Source organism: Hyperolius riggenbachi, chromosome 6, assembly GCF_040937935.1.
Source record: "Hyperolius riggenbachi isolate aHypRig1 chromosome 6, aHypRig1.pri, whole genome shotgun sequence".
Lineage (NCBI taxonomy): Eukaryota > Metazoa > Chordata > Amphibia > Anura > Hyperoliidae > Hyperolius > Hyperolius riggenbachi.
Genome location: NC_090651.1, coordinates 138,544,613 through 138,563,911, shown reverse-complemented (window position 1 = coordinate 138,563,911; position 19,299 = coordinate 138,544,613). Strand labels below are relative to the sequence as shown.

At 42.1% G+C, this 19,299-nt stretch overlaps 1 protein-coding gene across 2 annotated transcripts in view; it reads right to left on the bottom strand.

Moving 5' to 3' along the window:
• Positions 1-2,505: 2,505 nt before the first annotated feature.
• Positions 2,506-19,299, bottom strand: part of CDC14A (cell division cycle 14A) — a 208,153-nt gene continuing 191,359 nt past the window's right edge. The window contains exons 15-16 of one of the 2 annotated variants that reach the window (XM_068239994.1): positions 15,159-15,438; positions 7,824-7,954 (exon numbers count right to left, since the gene is read on the bottom strand). In XM_068239994.1, coding sequence (XP_068096095.1) covers positions 7,925-7,954; positions 15,159-15,438 — 310 coding nt within the window. In that variant the 3' untranslated portion in view covers positions 7,824-7,924. Of the gene's footprint in view, positions 7,955-15,158; positions 15,439-19,299 lie in introns of both variants that reach the window. The other variant, XM_068239995.1, reaches the window with a different exon arrangement.

Sequence of the window (19,299 nt, the reverse complement as noted above, 5' to 3'; positions counted from 1 at the left end):
TTATGTCCCTATCACAATGTATGACGACAATATTTTATTTGGAAATAAAGGTGCATTTTTTCTGTTTTGCATCTATCACTATTTACAAGTTTAAAATAAAAAAAAATTAGAAATATTTCATCTTTACATTGATATTTAAAAACTTTAGACCCTTATGTAAATATTTACATGTTTTTTTTTATTGTAATGTTTTTTTTTGTATTAAACATTTTATTTGGGTATTTTTGGGAGGTTGGGATGTGAGCCATAGTTTTATAATGTAAATGTGTCTTGAGTTTCATTTTTTTCACTTTTAGTTGTAGTTTTACTTTTTGGCCACAAGATGGCGGCCATGAGTTTGTTTACATGACGTCACTCTAAGCGTAACATAAGCTTAGAGCGACGTATGGGGGACGTTACAGCCAGAAAAAGCGCAGCTTCCGAGAGAAGCTGTCGCTTTTTCAGCGGGGGAGAGGAATCAGTGATCGGGCACCATAGCCCGATTCACTTATTGCCAGGCTAACGACCCGCGGCCGGGAGCGCGCGGACGTGCACATGGCCTCCTGGGCGTAGCTAGTACGTCCAGGAGGCCAAAGTAGTTAATCAGGTCCAGAAAACTAAACAGGAAGATGGCATGGTTACTGGTAAGCCTAGCAATATTCATTGTGTCTTTCACCAATTCTACCAAAAACTATATAATGAACCTTCCTGTACACATGAGCAGGAGATAAAATCTGTTTTTGTCAGACGTAACTCTTGAATCAGCACAAGAGTTGAATGTTCTTATTACAGATGAGAACATTAGAAATACCATTAAGGGACTAAACAACAATAAACCTCCAAGCCTTGAGGAGTTGACAGGAGCCTATGAAGCTTGTTTCACAATTAGCTCCATATCCGAGAATATTATATAACTACTTACTTAAAGGCCATTTGGTTCGTCCTGAATTTCTGAATTCTAGACTCTTTGCTGCCTGAGGCAAACTTGTGAGGATGCGACCCCTTCCCGAATTGGAATGATCGCACAGCACCAGAAAATTTGCACCGCATGTTATAGCTACAGTGAGTCCCGCAGAAAAACACCCTCAGTATAGGTAGGTAGCCAGGTATAGGTACCCCCAGTATTGGTAGCTAGGTACAGTTGCCCCCAGTATAGGTTAGCCAGGTACAGTTGCCCCCAGTATAGGTTGGCCAGGCACTCTCTTCACTTCCCGTTTCTACCTGGTGCTGCCCCCAGACTTCCGCCTCCTGAGGAAGTCGCCTCACTTGGCATCATGGGCGGACCAGGCCTGGTAATCCCTAAACCAAAGCAAGATTCCCTCTAACATAAGAACTATTACCCCATTTCCCTACTAAACACTCAGATTATAAAATTGGTAAATGGAGATCAGGTGGGCTTCATTACATTACACCAGAATTCTGACAATGTTCGTAGTCTGTTCAATATAGTGTATTACTCTAACAAGCACTTACCATTGGTTCCAACACAGTTTGCAGGTTACCAGAGACAGGTTTTTTTTAATTTATTTTTTATATCGTAAAGACAGTAAACTTGTGACCTCTACAATCCCTGACTTGTGTCTCTCTATGGAAGCACCAGCCCTGCAAATTACTTAAGTTTACCTTCAGTTGTTTAATGTACAGTTCCTTCTCTAGACTATATTGGTATATTGACCCTTATATTTTTACATTAAGAACATGAAACAAATGTGGTTAATGGGCTCTAGCTGAAGTCAGAGCAACTGATCTGCATACTCATTCTTGGTCAGTATCTTAAAGCATTAGGGGTGCAGAATTAGTGGGGCAGCTAGGCACAGTACAGTTTAAAACAAATATCATAACCTCCAAATTCTTTCACTACTGGTTTACTATTTATTCTGAGAAAAAATAAACAGAAAATAAAATTTGCCCAATTACTTGAAAGGATTATCTAGAATAAGAGAATCCAATGTTAATCTTCTAACCCTAATCTTCACCTAATACTTACATTCCTAAAGAATTTCCAACCATAACTAATACTCACCTACAGTCTTCATACCAGGCACTGGCAATGGATTCCCTATAGCGCAGTACCAGCATGTAAAACCAAGCAAATGGCAGTTGGCTGATGGTGTAATGGTTAAGGGCTCTGCCTCTGACACAGGAGACCTGGGTTCGAATCTCGGCTCTGCCTGTTCAGTAAGCCAGCACTAATTCAGTAGGAGACCTTTGGCAAGTCTCCCTTACACTGCTACTGCCAATAGAGCGCGCCCTAGTGGCTGCTGCTCTGGCGCTTTGAGTCCGCAAGGAGAAAAGCGCAATATAAATGTTATTTGTCTTGTCTTGTAAATTCTATAGTTGCTGCCATTGGCTAATTTATAGCCAATCTGCACCCAAACCAACCACACAACAAAGTCCTGCTTTGATGATCAAAGACCTTTCTTGGTCATGTAAGCATATTTTACTATGAGTTATGGACTTTTTATTTCATTGAACCATATATATTGGATAACAAAATGTAGACACAACACGTATTGTAATACAACTTTATTAAATAAAACAGGAAAATCAATATTTTCAAAAGTAAAAAAGCAGATAGGATGCAAATAAACATATTCCTTTACAAGGGAGGTAGAAATATATATCCTTTTCTATACATGTATTAATGGGAATGCTGATGGTTAAAAATTATTGCTTGAAACTACAGATAATGTACAACTTTAACCGTTTTCATACATATATTTCACTTTTGAATCCACTTTTGATCCAATCCAGTGTTTTTCCTCAGAGGAGATGAAAGTCAAGGGAAAGCTTGCCATCATATCACTTTATCAGTGATCAAGATCATTTCTGTACCTGATAGACCACTAAGGGAGGCCTTCACATCCGTGTGATGTGGAAATACAGCCAAAGTAAATTACATATATTGCCAACCAGCACCATTCATTTCCATAATAAGAGCAACCCAGCTGCATAAAATGCTAACATTTCCACAAACACTAGTCTAGATCTTATCTTGTCATGCATATGCTAACACAACCTATTTCAATAACCACTTGATAAATACAATCTGTCAAGTGGAAAACAAACTATTCATCCCTTTAAATAAGCATGGAGGCAAAAGCCAACCTTAAAATACTCACTTGGTATGATGTTTGGGAATGGATTTTTTAAAATATTTTTTTTTATTTCATGATTTGCGCAGCAGGAAGTAAATGGTGAAAACTAAACCTCTTGGAGATTAAAAAAAAAAAAAAAAACGACAAACCCCTCCCCCAACCCTTCCTGTTTCATTTTTCATGCAATTTCTAAGTAGCATTACATTATAAATTAGCTGGTAAAAATGAAAGATTATGCCAATCAGTTAAAATAGACACAATTTAAAGGAAACCTTGCACTGTCTCACACTTAATGTTAATTCAGATTTGTAAAACAAAATATAAGCATTTAGGTTGCCTGTGCTTTTTACTGCAAAGCACTCATCGCCTTCTAAGATACAAGGGCCCATATGCAATTAACTTTTTCTCCTGAGTTTTCTCCTAGGTGATATTTTTCAAACTTGTCAATACAATGCCTTTAAAATCAACAGAAGCAAGAAAATACTTCAAATCGATTTGATATCACTTTTCCACCTGAAGTTAGATAGTTAAAGGCAAAATAATTTTTTTTTATTTACCATAGAAATAAGTGTAACACCTTTTCTATTCAAGTCCGAGCCATTGCAGTAAAGTTTACACCATCTCATGCTTAAAGGACAGCTATGAAAGTTAACTAAAATTCTAAAAACCACATACAGTATATTTCCAGTTATTACTAGTAAATAACAATGCAAAGGCTTTTTTTTTCATCTTTTCATGTTTTATGTGAAGAAAATATGGCATTAACAGAGAACAGTTTTCACTGTGGGCATTACTGTAGAGGACTGTGTTCAGCACATCCAGCATACAGAGACAGTCCTCACTAGCAGTAAACCTGTGACTGGAATCTCTTCAGCATGACAGAAAGCAGAAATATAGCTTCAAATATTGTGTACATAACTTATTAGCTGCAGTTCTACATGTTCCTGTGTGTGTCTCTCTCTGCCTGGTAGTGTAAAGTAAACAGAGCCGGGAAGAGCCCCTCTTGAATGGGGGGGGGGGGGGGGGGGTTAAGCATCAAATATCAGCCTCCTTCTCTTAAGATCTTTCTCTCAGCTGTTCTTATATGATCAGTGAGAAAGCAGTGTGTAAGCAAGCAGAGCATAAACAAGCAGTAAATCATTCCTCTGTGAATAGTGACAGAGAAGAGAAACCTACAGCTCTGCTCTAAGCGCCTCAAACCTTGGCTCTTAACACAGTGAGGCACTTCATTCGGCCTGAGGAAGTAGACAGGGACACACAAAACGCGTTGCCAGTGCTTTTGAAGTTCATTTTTATATAAATTTGTCTCCATTGAGGTAAGCCACCTCAAGCCTCCTCATTACCTTCATTAAGGTAAGCCACATCCCCCCCTCTCAGGGTAGGGGATACCCTTGGACCCCATTTACGGGCCCCTATGACCTTTTTCTTGAAAAGCGTGACAATCTCCAGCTAACCTTAAAACCCCTGAGTGGAGTCGGGTTTATTGATCTCCACCTGCCTGCACTGGTTGTTTGCCCCTTTGCAACTTCCCTTTGTGAGTACCCTCTGTTTATATTTTTTGCTTCTTCTATTATTTGTGAGATACTGCACTATTTGGGCTCCCGGTGTCTCTGTGTTCCAGGGCAACTGTTCACCCTCTACTTTGTCTAAGCTATGGACACCAGTATCAAATGTTACTAAGAATCATAGGTTCTGCTACAAGTATGGAAGCAAGATGGCAGGACATTCTACAGCTCTGCCCATGAAGGTGACAGGACACTGTCCATTAGGAAATCAATGTAATTTATACATGTTAAACATAGAAGTGAGAACAAAAAGGAAAGTGGGGTTCAGGTTTGCTTTAATACTAATGTGGAAATTTTACTTGTGCGGTTTAAAATGATAAAGCATCAAAGTACAAACACGGATGTGACAAAGCTTACCCAACTTAGTGCAAACTCTCCTGTGAGAGAGATTTGCTAAAAGCAATAGCGCTGAGAAGAACCATGTGATCAGATAAACACCATAGTAATCACTGATGGGGGAAAAGGGCAAGAGCTTCACCTCAGAAAGCAGAAGCTGATTAGTTAATCAGGAGACAAACAAACAAGATGACAGGCTAGTCATCTACAATAATCCAGGTCTAAGCTAGTATATAGTAACTATATGCTATGTAGCAAATCTGAGAAGTGTAGTCCTATATTAAAGGGGTTCTGTGGGGGGGTGTTGCAAATAAAAACAGACACTTACCTGGGGCTTCTATCAGTCCCCTGTTAGTTAGCAGTCTAGTGCAATACAATCAGAGTGGAAGCGAGGTCCTGGAGGTACTGGAGCAAGGCTCTGCCGCCTTGCTCCAGTTGCTTACCTGCTTGCCCCATTGAAAAAGGACATTTCCGAAACGCTGCGTCTGGGTAATGCAGCGGTGTTTGTACCTCGCTTCCACTCTGATTGTATTGCACTAGACTGCTTGTCATTTCTATTGACTTCTATGTCATTATCAGCCAGCACCTTTTTGTCAGTAGTTACAGCAGCTTGCCATTTATCTTTTGCTCATCAGTGTGCATTTTGTGCACATATTTCACTGTTTGCATGCTGTACCTACAATGGTTGCTGAGCTTTTTTGTACATTTTTGCATATGTATGTTTTATTGTACCTTGCTGCATGTTTTTGATTGTATATTGTCAGCCTATGTTTTCTAATATACTACATTTTTGCATTTGAAAAACTACATGATGTGCATGTTTTTATATAATTCTAGCGTTTATTTACTTGCACTTCATGGTGTGTTTCATGTAACTTCAATACTTCCTGCTTTCAGCTTTTGAGGAAGTATAGAGTCATGTGAAATGTGCAGTGAAGCACAAGGAAGTGAACATCCTCTGACCCTGTCTGCATTTCAGTGTTAAATGAGGTTGAAGTATGTTCAGGGAACTTGAGAAAGGTGTTCCGATTTCTAACACTGAACACTAGTAATAACAGAGCAATAAGAGAGACAGTGTAAGATTGCTATTACAATTATTAAAAAAAAAAAATAGCTTATCTGCATTTGTTTCTTCGAGTACATATTAGCATCAACAGTATAATAAGCATTCCACTTCTGCTTATAAGGAAGTAGCTGGAAAGGAATGACCTTAAAAAATACATAATTTTCAACTGTAATAATAACTGAAAAAATGTTTTGCACAATATTATAACTCATTCCATTACAAAAATAATAGATGTGAACGTCAATCTGTAATGGCATTTTTTAGTGTACCAAACAGTTACAATAAACTTAAAACTCAAGCTGAAGTCTCCATGGTGCTTTTAGGGCCAAACTTTGACTCCTTTGACCTGGTCCCTGATAACATCTGGGCAGATGACTTCATAAGGATCTTTTATTGTTTTGAATATGTGAATATTTCACATGTACCTAATATGTGCAGTAGATGGCATGCTCCCTGACTGTTTAGTCACTCTAGTAAATGCTTTCTCTGTGGTACGCGATACAACCAGCAAGTCTGTAAGGCCACTTGGCTGTAATGAAGATGATGGGCTTACTTATGCTTCAGAGATGGGGAGGGGAGACATAAAAGAAAAATTCCATGCGTTCATTATAAACATACATTAGTGCTATAAAAGTTTTTTTTTTTTTCATTTCACTGTTGGATACAATTGACTTTCCAATCAAGTATACAGCAAGCTTCACTTTTCAAAATGGAAGGTAGACTCAAATGCTTGCAACAGTTGCACCAAAACAGTTTTACTGTTTGCCTATAAACTCCATCTCTCTGTCTACATAAATAGCTGCACAAAGCTGGAATCTTTATTATTCATTTACACACCTGCACTAATCCACTGACTGGAAGTACAGTCTACATTCCTGTCTGCCAGTTTCTGTTACAAACACAGTGGACTTGCTGTGTTCTATTTGCACATAAAACAAAAGTAAACAAGAGGAAAAAACGTTACCGTTAATCCTTGCTATATAAAGATACATTGAATAAATGATATTTTTCTCAACAATAGTAGAGTTCCCATTTAAAATGTCTTGAATTGTAATAAAATCATAAAATGCACTAGCAGCACTTTTATTGAAGCCAGCTCCTAGTTTAGGTTTCTTTCACATCTAATATGCCTTCTATTTAGGAGCCAGATTTTCTAAATCTACAAAAAAAAGTATGTAAAACAAAAATAATTCTGCCTTAAAAAAAGCAGAATAGTTCAGTTGTGAGTATGCCCATATCCATCTAGGTTGCTACCACTTACACCATAATACATAATAGTAACAGCAGCATAGCCAAGTGCCCGATGAGTACAAATGGAGTCATCACATAAACGCAATCCTCCATCACCCCTGAAATAGCCAGCTACCCTTAGCAGAAACACGCTGCCTTAGTTCATGAAAATATTTCCACATGTTCCATTCAAACAATCAGCACAGCAAACATTATTATAAAAATATCATCCTAGACAGAAAAATATATCTTCTGATTTTTTGGTTACTAAAGTGAAAATATATTCTGTAAGATATAAACAAATACATACATCTTCTAAAACGTAACAAAATACCCTCTTATTAGTACATTCTTATTTAAAGACTTTATATGTACAAATTAAGATCAGATGCTAAAAAAACAAAACAAAAAAATCACTAAAAAATAAAAAAATGTAAAATAAAAAAATAGAGATGGCAAAATTAAAAAAAAAAAGTCAGTAGTGTGTAGTAACAGTACATTAGTAATGAGGAGTTGTCAGTGTCACTCAGTAAGCTTTTTGCTGTAGAAGAAGCTATCTGGACAATGGATTCCTCATCTTCATCTCGCCTCCATCCTTCCATGGGAAAGGATTCATGACTGGGAAAGGAAGGACAGGAGCGTGGGCGCCTTTAGAACTGAACAGATTCAGACTGAAGGGACTGAAACAAAACAAATACATGTAAATGTACAATTGTTAGCCAAAGCTCTCATGCTATCAATACAAATCAGTGGAAGGGGTGGCAACAAGTGAAGAAGTGACATTCACAAAATTTTCCAAACTTCTTAGAAGTGTTAATTTACCACAAAGCTTTACAACATGCGTTCAATTCATTTTCATATGTCTCCAGCATAATAAACAGTGTATCAGTTCAAGCATTAAAATCAAAGAAGAAAGAAATCTAGAGTGCATTCTCACTACAAAAAACGATAACTGATTTCTAAAGACTGTAAACAGAGCGCTGCAGTAGTGTCTGGATCCCACACCTGAAACATGCATGTGGCTAATCTAGTCAGACTTCAGTCAGGAACATCAGATCTGCATGCTTGTTCAGGGTCTATGGCTAAGAGTATTAGAAGCAGAGGGTCAGCAGAAGAGCCAAGAATTCCGCATTGTTTAAAAATAAATAAATTGTGAGGAAACGCGGAAAAGCCGCCGTCTCTCATAGTGAGGCGGCTGTTTCCGCGTCCAGCAGGGCGTCACAATGCGGAAAAACCGCCGCATGCCGCTTAGGCAGAGCGGCGGAATCCGCATTGGGAACGGCGGAATCCGCATTGGAGGCGGCCCCCGCAAGCGGTTCACAAGATACATTGCAAGACAGTACTGGTGTGGCTGGGACTGATAGTCCACCAAGATTCAGAGTGACACGCGCGCGCGCTCAGAGGCTGAGTTTAAATAACAGCCAGAAATGAGTCAGCTGACCAGGAGGGTCAGCTGACATTTTCCACAACTCTCATTGGTCCAGCAATTAGGGAGGTCCTGGAAAGGTCCTTGTGTATATATACTGCTGGCTGTTCACTTGCTCTTTGTCTGGCGTTGCGATCACATACGTGGGAGCACCCAGATCCGTAGTCAGATCCGCAAGTGTGCCGGGACCAGCTGGAGCTGTAATCCTACACTTAGCTAGATTCTGTTGATAGCTAAAGTACTAGTTTGATTGTGTTTATCTGTTATGACCTTTGCCTGCCTTGACTATCCCCCTGAACTCTGATCTTGTACCTCGATACTTCTGATACTCTGTTGCCGAACCCCGGCTCGTTCCTAGACTCCGCTTCTGCCTCCTGATTCTGTACCTCGATATATCTGATTCCCCGTTGCCGAACCCCGCCTGTATTTAGACTCCGCCTTTGTCTTCTGATCTTGTACTGTATCTGTCCGTGTGTGTACTACCTGGCTTGTCCGACCTCGAGAACCGACTTTACTATTGAAGGCGGTTCCCCGTCCTGTCAGTGACACCTCCTCCTGAGTGTCCCTTTCAGACCATCCTTCCTACTGTCCGTCTTACTCCTCCCGTCTTGGAGAGCTCAGGTCTGCGGAAGGAACCTGTGCAGTACTCCTTGCTGCACTGAGGCCTAGTCCTCTAAACGTTACTGTTACACCAAACACTACACTCTACTCAGGTGAACAGAGGTTAGCTAGTATATCGGATTATCGGTGATACTGCAGATCACGTATAATCTGGTATACATCTGTATTCCCAGTGATGCTGCAGATCACCGGTAATCAGATCCTCTCTGTGCTCACCGATCGTTACATAAATATTTCAAGCTCTGTATTGCTCTCAGTTCAGTAGTGATGGGGCAAACATTGCAAACTATTGTTCACGATTGTTTTCACGAACGTTTGCTTGCGGCAGCCCCATTAGCTTAATTGGCTGCCGCCACAAAGGAACGTTTGTGTAACAATTGCGAACGATCATTTGCGATGTTCGCTCATTACTACAGTTCAGGTGACCTTTAAAGAGCACTGGAGCCGAAGCTTTGATTCAGAAAAACATACATAAGGAGAGGGTAAGTGTGTCCTCTGGTCCGGGACCCTCCAGCTGATCGGGGGGCCACGTTCCTCTTAAGCCACGAATGCGTCCATGCTGCAGCCGCACAAGAACGACCACACCTGGCCAGCAGCATGGAGTCGCGTTCCTCTTCAGCCACGAATGCGTCCATGCTGCAGCCACACAAGAACAACCACACCTGGCCAGCAGCATGGAGTCGCGTTCCTCTTCAGCCACGAATGCGTCCATGCTGCAGCCACACAAGAACGACCACACCTGGCCAGCAGCATGGAGTCGCGTTCCTCTTCAGCCACGAATGCGTCCATGCTGCAGCCGCACAAGAACGACCACACCTGGCTAGCAGCATGGAGTCGCGTTTCTCTTCAGCCACGAATGCGTCCATGCTGCAGCCACACAAGAACAACCACACCTGGCCAGCAGCATGGAGTCGCGTTCCTTTTCAGCCACGAATGCGTCCATGCTGCAGCCGCACAAGAACAACCACACCTGGCCAGCAGCATGGAGCCACTCGTGCACTAATGGCACAGGTTTACTGCGCAGGCGCAGTACGGCATGCTTGTGCTTGAAAAGGAGAGCGGACTGAGCAGATTACCAACAAGCCCATGTCATTAATCTCTGAAGGTTCCACGAGTGGCAACAGGGGTAGGGGGTGTCAACGGTGGATCCCTCTATAGGATCCAGAGGCTTCCCTCTTCTTAGGAAAGTATGTGATTTTGGATAGGATAGTTAAAGATTTTAGGATAGTTAAAGAGAATCTGTAAGGAAAAAAGTGCCCCTGGGGAGTACTTACCTCGGGAGGGAGAATCCTCTGGATCCTTATGAGGGTTCCCCCGTCCTCCGACAATTCTCCGACAAGCTTGTTGTCTGTTCTGGGCTCCAGGATCATAACAATCCTGTGTGAGCCTTGCACAGGCACAATAATGGCTTTCCTTTAGGCGCAGGCAGAAATAGCCAAGCCCGACTGGATCCGCTCTACTGCGTGGTGTCTGCGCTGACCGTGCTGGAACGGAGGGACAGGGAAAGCCTCATTAAAATTCAGAGGCTTCCCCCTCCTGAGGTAAGTACCCCCCAGGGGCACTTTTTTTTTTTCTTACAGATTTTCATTAAGGGGCTCCCCGAGGGACAGTTCATGCCACTACGAACAATAGTATTATATAAAAAAGCTAAATTGTACCCCCTTTCCAGCATGTCATGATGCAGACATCTGGTACCTACTGCCTATTAAACTTCCAATCCACAATAGCAGTTTCAAAATAGTGATGTCATTTCCTTCCACCTAAAGATCAGAAGAAACTAAGAACTTGTAAAATAACCTTGTCTGCTAATCCTCATGGTTTGATGGGCAAAAATTCGAATAGCAAATCCCTGATTTAAAAGAACATGGAGTGTTTTTGCGCCATAAAACCAGCATTTAACAAGAATGAATTCAAATACGGGACGGATCTTTTCAGACTGTCAGATTATTCATGTGACAGAAAAGTGGCAAATATGCTTTATACGGTTGATGGGGAAGACTTCTCTCACTGAATGGGGAGTCTTACAAGCTGCAGCAGTTGCATCATAAGGCAGAACCTGCACAGCTCTATTCAACCCCCCTACACTTGCCTAAAGCAGAACCCAAGGAGTATGGCTTTAAAAAATATTCCATGCACTAACCTCTGTTTAGATACAGTCGGTATTCAAAATAGAACATAAACTTTTCCTTTACTGCTATAAAGAGTACCTGACATGAAGAGAGTAAAAGGATTTATACTTACCTGTAGCTCTTTCTAGCCTCCTGTAGTCAGTTACCTCCATGCCGTCCTCCCGGGTCCCCCAGGTTGTGCCGCTCCCAGACCCATAAAGTCTGCAACTCGGCATGCAGACTACTGCGCATGCATTCTGAGCAAGTGCAGTTACTTTCTTTATGAACTGCGCATGCACAGAATGGCCATGGGAGCGAGATCAGGGGGTGTGTGAAGCAGGGACTGTTCTGCGCATGGACAGTTCGTTAAGAAAGTGACTGCGATTGCACAAAATGTTCTTGGCCACGGAGGTTTGATGGAGGAGGCACATGGTCCTGAACAGCACATGCACAGTGACCCACAACCCAGCTAAATCACAGACTTCACAGGAGCACAGAGAAACGGCCCAGGAGGACGGCGAAGTTAGTTGGCGGAGCTGGAAATACCCCAGGTAAGTAAGAATCCTTTTCTCAAATTCAGGTTTACTTGGACCTGAACTGAGAAATTACATGTGCCCCAATTCACTCAGTACACAGGGTGAGGGTAAATGTGATAGTTAGGTTATGACAGGTGATAGGAGATTGGAAATGTTACGGATATTCTACTATGGGATACATCTGTGCGCCAAAATTTCCAAGCGCCGTTATTACATGACCACGTTTCCAGCACTATATTCTGGACTGTTTAAAAATAAACAAAAAACTGCAGCAATCCTGAATGATGACTGGTTTTATAATACAGACTACTCTCACATTAAAATGGTAAATTAATGTTTCTGCTTGGAATTTCAGTGGCAGGTAATAAACTTTACAATTGTAACAATAAGCATATGTTCATTGAAAATAACCTGTGCTTTCCCTTCAAATATGTTTTCTTTAGTTTAAAAAGAAGAAAACTACATTTCATTTTTCTTTGTCATCTTTCTTGAGTCTTAGATAAAAAGAGGGAGGTTATCTAAGTACCGGTAAGCACCATAAATAATGTGTGTTATCAAAGAATCTCTCAGATCTTCACAGTTATGTTAACTATACCTTGTGTGCAATGCATCATGGGAAAAGGAATTCAATAGCCTATTAAAGATGGTGTTTCGTGGTTATGAGTGACAAGAGAGCAGGTCATCATGGTTCTTCACTGCTTAAAGCTCAGCCTCTCACACAAAAATCTTACAGTTCAAATGTGACAAGCATCCAGCTTATAAAAAGAACAATCTTTATTGGTGTACTGCAGGTTTATATAACTACCAGTGGACCTAAGCCCGTTTAAAAACGGGCTAGGTCTGTCACTGCGCATGCGCCCACCGCGCACATTTCCGACGCGCCCGCCCACCTTCGCCCGCCGGTGTAGTGACAGAATGGGCAGCCCCGCAGATTGGGCAGCCCCGTATGCGCAGTAGAAGCCTGCCTCCCATTAAATTGTGCAGCCACGTAAAACATCCTAAATATCTCCGCTTCCGCACCACGTACACTTCCAAAATTTTCAGGGTAGGAAGGGGAACCCCTGATCTAGTTCTGTGCCGAATTGCAGCCCCCGAGCCCCGCTAGTTCCCTAGATAGGTTAGCTGTAATCAGTCTTGGGAACCAGCGGGGCTCGGGGGCTGCAATTCGGCACAGAGCTAGATCAGGAGGTCCCCTCCCTACCCTGAACATTTCGGGACTGTAGGAGGTGTGGAAGCGGAGATATTTCAGGAAAATAATATCTAACTTCCCACTGAGCATGCGTGATACTCAGTGCAGAAGGGAGCTTCCGGGCTGCCCTATCTGATATTACACCGGCCCATCCGCCCCTTCGCCCGTCATCGCTTTTGCTCTCCCTCAACGTCTCTGCGTCCCTGCACATGCGCAGAGCGCATGTGGAACACACAGGGACACGGGACACAGAGACATTAGGGTTTTATTATAGAGGGTGGAGAGTAGTCTGGAACTTCTGGCAACTACATAGTAGCATTCCTGCAGGCCAAGAAGCGGCTTTATCTTGCAGTGTTGTTAATCTCCTGAAGCCTGGTTTTAGACACACCCCTTTAATACTTGTGGAGCTGAGGAGAGTGTGATGTCACTACATCATTCCGCCCCCAGACTGCTGAGAGGGAACCATTTTTGTGGGCAGGCAGCATCATCAGCTTGACTCCCAGCCAGTTTGGAACGGCAGCCCCGATGTCCCTGCGGTTGTGCGTGCGCACGCTCTGGTAACTGCTGGACGGGTGCATAGGGTCAAGAGCTCAACCTAAGCACTTAGACACTGGCGTATGTAGTGTGGTTGGCAGCTGTTAAGAGTATGACAGGACGTGTGGCTGATACCGGATTGGTGGATGATGTGTGTGGCTGGCCACTGATTTGCGAGTTCGGATATAAAATCCTATTTCAGATCAGAACTAACTGCCCATAAGCTTCTCTAGCTGCTGGGTGTGCTATATTGCTTAGATCTTCCATTGTGACTTTTGCCTGTACCTTGACTACTCTAGTGGATTGCTGCCTGGACTGGCATTTTGCCTAGATTGACTACTCTCCTGATTTACCCCTGGCTTGTTATTGATCCCTCTGTATATAACCCTGGACTGTTTTATTCCTCTTTCTTGTGTGTTTAGTTTAGTGGTATTTCTGCCTTCTGCTTATCAGTTTCTATATCTTGTGCACTTGAAGGCCTCAGTGTAACCGAGTGCTGAGACAACGCACTTGTGGACGTGTGGAGGAGATTGGGATACAGGAACTGATTTTGAAGGCATCCATCAATCCTTACACTCGAATTATTGATTTATACATTTCACATTGTTACAGAAAAAAAAACCTAGCTTATATTTCATGGTTACCGTACTAATGTCTTACATTTTGTTTCACCTGGATAAATGGCATGGAAACGGCCAATTTACAAGGGAGCGAAAAAGAATACTTTAGGAACGGCGGGAACATTTTAAAAGCATATTTTTCAAAAATAAATCAGCACAAGCTGTAGCTAGTTTAAAAGGACAAGTGAAGTGAGAGTAACATGGAGGCTGCCATATTTCTTTTTTTAAGCAATACCAGTTGCCTGGCTATCCTGCTGATCATCTGCCTCTTATACTTTTAGCCATACACCCTGAACAAGCATACAGCATGTCAAGTGTCTCTGACATTATTGTCAGATCTGACAAGATTAGCTGCATGCTTGTTTCTGGTGTGATTCAAACACTGCTGCAGCCAAATAGATCAGCAGGGCTGCCAGGTAACTGGTATTGTTTAAAAGGAAAAAAATATGGCAGACTCCATATTCTTCTCATTTTATTTGTCCTTTTAATATCATTACAGGCATTCAGTAGCTTTAACTGTGCAATCTCAGGTCAGGTGCTAATCTCATAAGATATGGGCTAAAATCAATAATGCAACTAATACGGCATTCATGATCAAAACTCCATTTTAAGCGCACAGAAGTATAAATACCATGATATTTTAAATGCAGATTGTATCTTCATGGAGATAAATGCATAGCATACAATATTAGCTGTGAATCTGCATTTCAGGCACAGGTATACTGCTATTTATATGCAAGGAGCCAACACCAAGCAGGAAAGCATGAAGGCAAGCCATTGCAGTCATTAGTTGCTATGGGCAGGCTGTGGTTTGCCTGTAGGAAGTAAGCAGTGATGTCAGGACACTTACAGGAATAGAGCGGCTCAGGTAACGTGCACTGGAAGAGAGGCTGGTGTATGAGGGTCGGTAGGATCCATAGGAATCATTGCCAGTAGCAGACACATTCCAGTTACGGTTGTTGTTGTATTCACCTTGACTTCGGCCTCGAGGATTGGAAAGGTACAAGCTGGAGGGGTGAGCTGGGGAGTAGCTGGGGCGGGAGGGAGAGGAATTGCGGGTACCATCTACCTCCTCCAAAGCAGAGTTCAGATTCCCAAGCGAGCCAGCAAACCGGGTATTTACAGAGAAGCTGAGAGGAAAAAACATGAGGAAGGGTCACAGAGCCTGCGTGCCAACCCATTATTTTTCACATGCAGGGAAATAACAAACATGCTTCCACAACATGCATATTCATGCTGGAGTGTATATGATAACACAATGCAGAGAGGAATACATGTTACAATTGGGATACAGTTGTCTATGTGACACAGAACTCCGTTTAATGTAAGCTGACTTCATATCAGTAACAAGCAGGCGAGGTACATTACTCAAATATTAACTTCTTTATAATAACATATGACGCAAGATTATTACTGAACATGCAGGACTGAAAACCATTATGGGAATAATTACTCTATCCGAACGCTAATGAAGTTAAAAAATAATCAGTGTATGGGGCTAGTTTAGGAAGACCATAGATATAAACATAATCTTCGTAAAGAGTGTCAGATTTATCAATTTATAAAGCTAAACAAGCACAAGAAATTCTTGATTGTACAATCTTGTCACATCTGTGTAGTAGACGAGACAACAGATTGTGAATATTTTACACATTGTTGAGTTTAGCTTTTATACTACATAGAAGTGGTAGCATTTGACAATCAAGATTACATAGTGTACAAACATTTTAAGGCTAGCTGAACTGGAGATTAAATTGTGAGATATGAAAGTGATGTATAGCTCTAGGCATAAATGTGTTTCCTGCTTTCTATGCAAGTACTAAAAGACTATAAGGAGAGCAGTTTTACGATGATGATTAACAAGGTTGGGCAACCTTGTTAATCGTCATGATTTTCCTGTATAAATCATTGGTTGTTAAAATAAAAAATGTCAGTTACCGTATTTTCCGGCGTATAAGGCGACTGGGCGTATAAGACGACCCCCCAACTTTTCCAGTTAAAATATGGAGTTTGGGATATACTCGCCGTATAAGACTACCCCTCTTCCAACACACACCAAATTAAAATAAAAATTAAAAAAATCATGTACTGGTGCTGTGTATGAACAGATACTGGTGCTGTACTGTATGTGTTACCCAGTATATAGTCACTTGACTTGTTGCATTGGTCAAATCTCCTTAAAGTGGATCCGACTGGTCAGCTCTCCTTGTCTACCTGTTTATCAGAGCGGTATGGAAGAATAGATTGCGCTCCCTCAGCAGGGAGATCTGAGAGGCGGTAACAGGATAGGGTGTATCACCCGGCATCAATGACACCCGGCGTATAAGACGACCCCCAACTTTCCAGAAGATTTTCGAGGGTTAAAAAGTAGTCTTATACGCAGGAAAATACAGTAAATATATCATATAGGAGACACACACAGTGATATTTGAGAAGTGAAGATAAGTTTATTGGATTTTCAAAAAGTGTGCAATAATTTATTATACAGTTCTCAAATATCACTGTGTGTGTGTCTCCTATATGATTTAACTGACATTTTTTATCGTAACAATTAAAGATTTATCCAGGAAAATCATGACGATTAACAAGGTTGCCCAAACTTTTGCATCCCACTGTATACATACCTGGGGCTTTCCCCAGTCCTTTCCAGCCTGATCGCTCCCACACAGTCCTTTTTTTACTTCCTGTTCTCCCACAATTGGCCCCGGAAAGTCCTCAGGTCCGTGGCCAACTGCGCATGCACAGCCCGGGCGCACACGATCCCGCTGTGTTCACGTCACCTGGAGCATTGTGGCGCAGAATGCTCCTGGCAATTCAAGTGAGACAGGGGAGCGCGCTTGGACTGCGCATGCGCTGACTGGCCCCGAATGGCATATTTTAGGGGGCCAGTTGCAAACGAACAGAGAGGTAGAAGAGGTCACCGTGGCCGGAGGGGACTGGAGGAAGCCCCAGGTATGTATATTGTATGGAGAGGGCCCCATCTCAGGTGCACTTTAAAGCCTCAGTAAGATACTCACGAGTTAAAGGACTACTATCGTGAAAAATTGTAACATTTAAAATGCACTTAAATACAAAAAGAACAAATATAATCGCAGATAAGTGGACCTTTTTACACACCAAAACATGAGTTTAAAGTGGGTGGCTTATCCACACATACTACCTTATTTGCTGGGGTCCCCTATGCAGAGCCCATGTTGGAAGCATTGCTGTCGCTATCCAATGCATGCTCTGCGTAGGGGGCCATGGTTCCATTCATGCTCTGCAAGGTAGTGGGTGGGCTTATCCATGAGTCACCCATTTTTGCCAGGCAAAAAGGAGGATGGCTTATCCACAGGGTGGGTTAAATGCAGGTATATACAATACTTTTTTCCCCAGAGCAAAATGCACTATAAATTACTTTCCCATGTTGCTGTCACTTACAGTAGGCAGTAAACATCTGACATACTGTAAATGGCTGCTTTTCGAGTAGTTCATCTCCTTATGGGGATTCTGAGGATTTCCAAAAGTGAATACATTCCTAGATGAGTGTCAGAGTTGTGCCCAAAGTGTCAATATTTTGTGTGCCCACCATTATTTTCCAGCACTGCCTTAACTCTCTTTGGAAAGGAGTTCACTAGAGCCTCACAAGTTGTTACTGAAATCCTCTTCCACTTCTCCATGACAAAGCTGGTGGATCTTACAGACCTTACACTCTACGTTCTGTTTGAGGATGCCCCACAGATGCTCAGTGGGGTTACGGTCTGAAGACAAGCTTGGCCAGTCAAGCAACTTTACCCTAGTTTCTTTAGCAAAGCAGTGGTTGTCTTGGAGGTGTGTTTGGGGGTTGTTATTTTGGAATACTTACCCTGTAGCTCAGTTTCCAAAGGGAGGGGATCATGTTCTGCTTCAGTATGTCACAGTAAATGTTAGCATTCATGGTTCTCTCAATAAACTGTAGCTCCCCAGTGCCGTGAGCCCTCATGCAGCACCAAACCCTGACAATCCCACCACCATGCTTGACTGTAGGCAAGCCACACTTCTCTTTGTACTTCCCACCTGTTTGCAGCTGCACACGCGTGACACTATCTAAACCAAATAATTTTTTTTGTGGTCTCATCAGACCACAGGAAATGTTTCCAGTAATCCATACCCTTATTCTGCTTGTCTTCAGCAAACCTGTTTGCAGTTATCGGCTGGTGAATGAAACCGTAACCTGTAGCTGTGTGACCTGAATTTGCGTATGCATGCTCTTGCTATTAGTGTTGGGCAACATGTGAGTACCATCCAGCGATGTGACATGCAGAGATGGCTACATTACTCTGTATTCCATCTACTAAATCATTAATAATTTATTAAATTGAAAAGAATTGGATAAAGTACTGACTCCTGCGGTACTGCACTGCTAACCGTTTCCCATTTTGAGCATGTCCCGTTTACCAGTACTTTTTGCCTTGTTTTCCTTTACCAGTTCTCTATCCACATACACACATTTTCTCCTAGTCCCAGTATCCTCAGCTTTTGCATCAGACTATTGTGGGGAACATGTCAAAAGCCTTTACAAAGTACAAGTATAGTACATCTATTGCTTTCCCAAAATCGACATTTTTTTTCACCACTTCATAAAAGCTGAGCATGTTAGTGAGATAGGACCTATCTTAAGTCACCCCTCATAGTGCACAGACCAGCAGATTCCCCAAACTGCTCATTGAGACCCGTTTGCAATGGGCAAGTGACGTGCAAAACAGCCTGCCACCATCAAAGGTTTCACCAGTGTGCAACCAAACTATTCACAACAGGCTTATGAAGTAGAGCTATGAACACAGCAGCCATCCACTAGGGTGGCAATAAAGGGAACCTTAAGTTAACCAGAGGAGTTCAGTTTAACTTACCTGGAGCTGTCCATCAGGTCCCTTGCTGTCCTCCTGCTGATGTGCCCCTCTGAAAGCTGGCCAACAGAGCCCTGTCATGGGCTACAGTTCTGAGTGCTTTCTGTGCTTGCGCAGTTCAAAAAA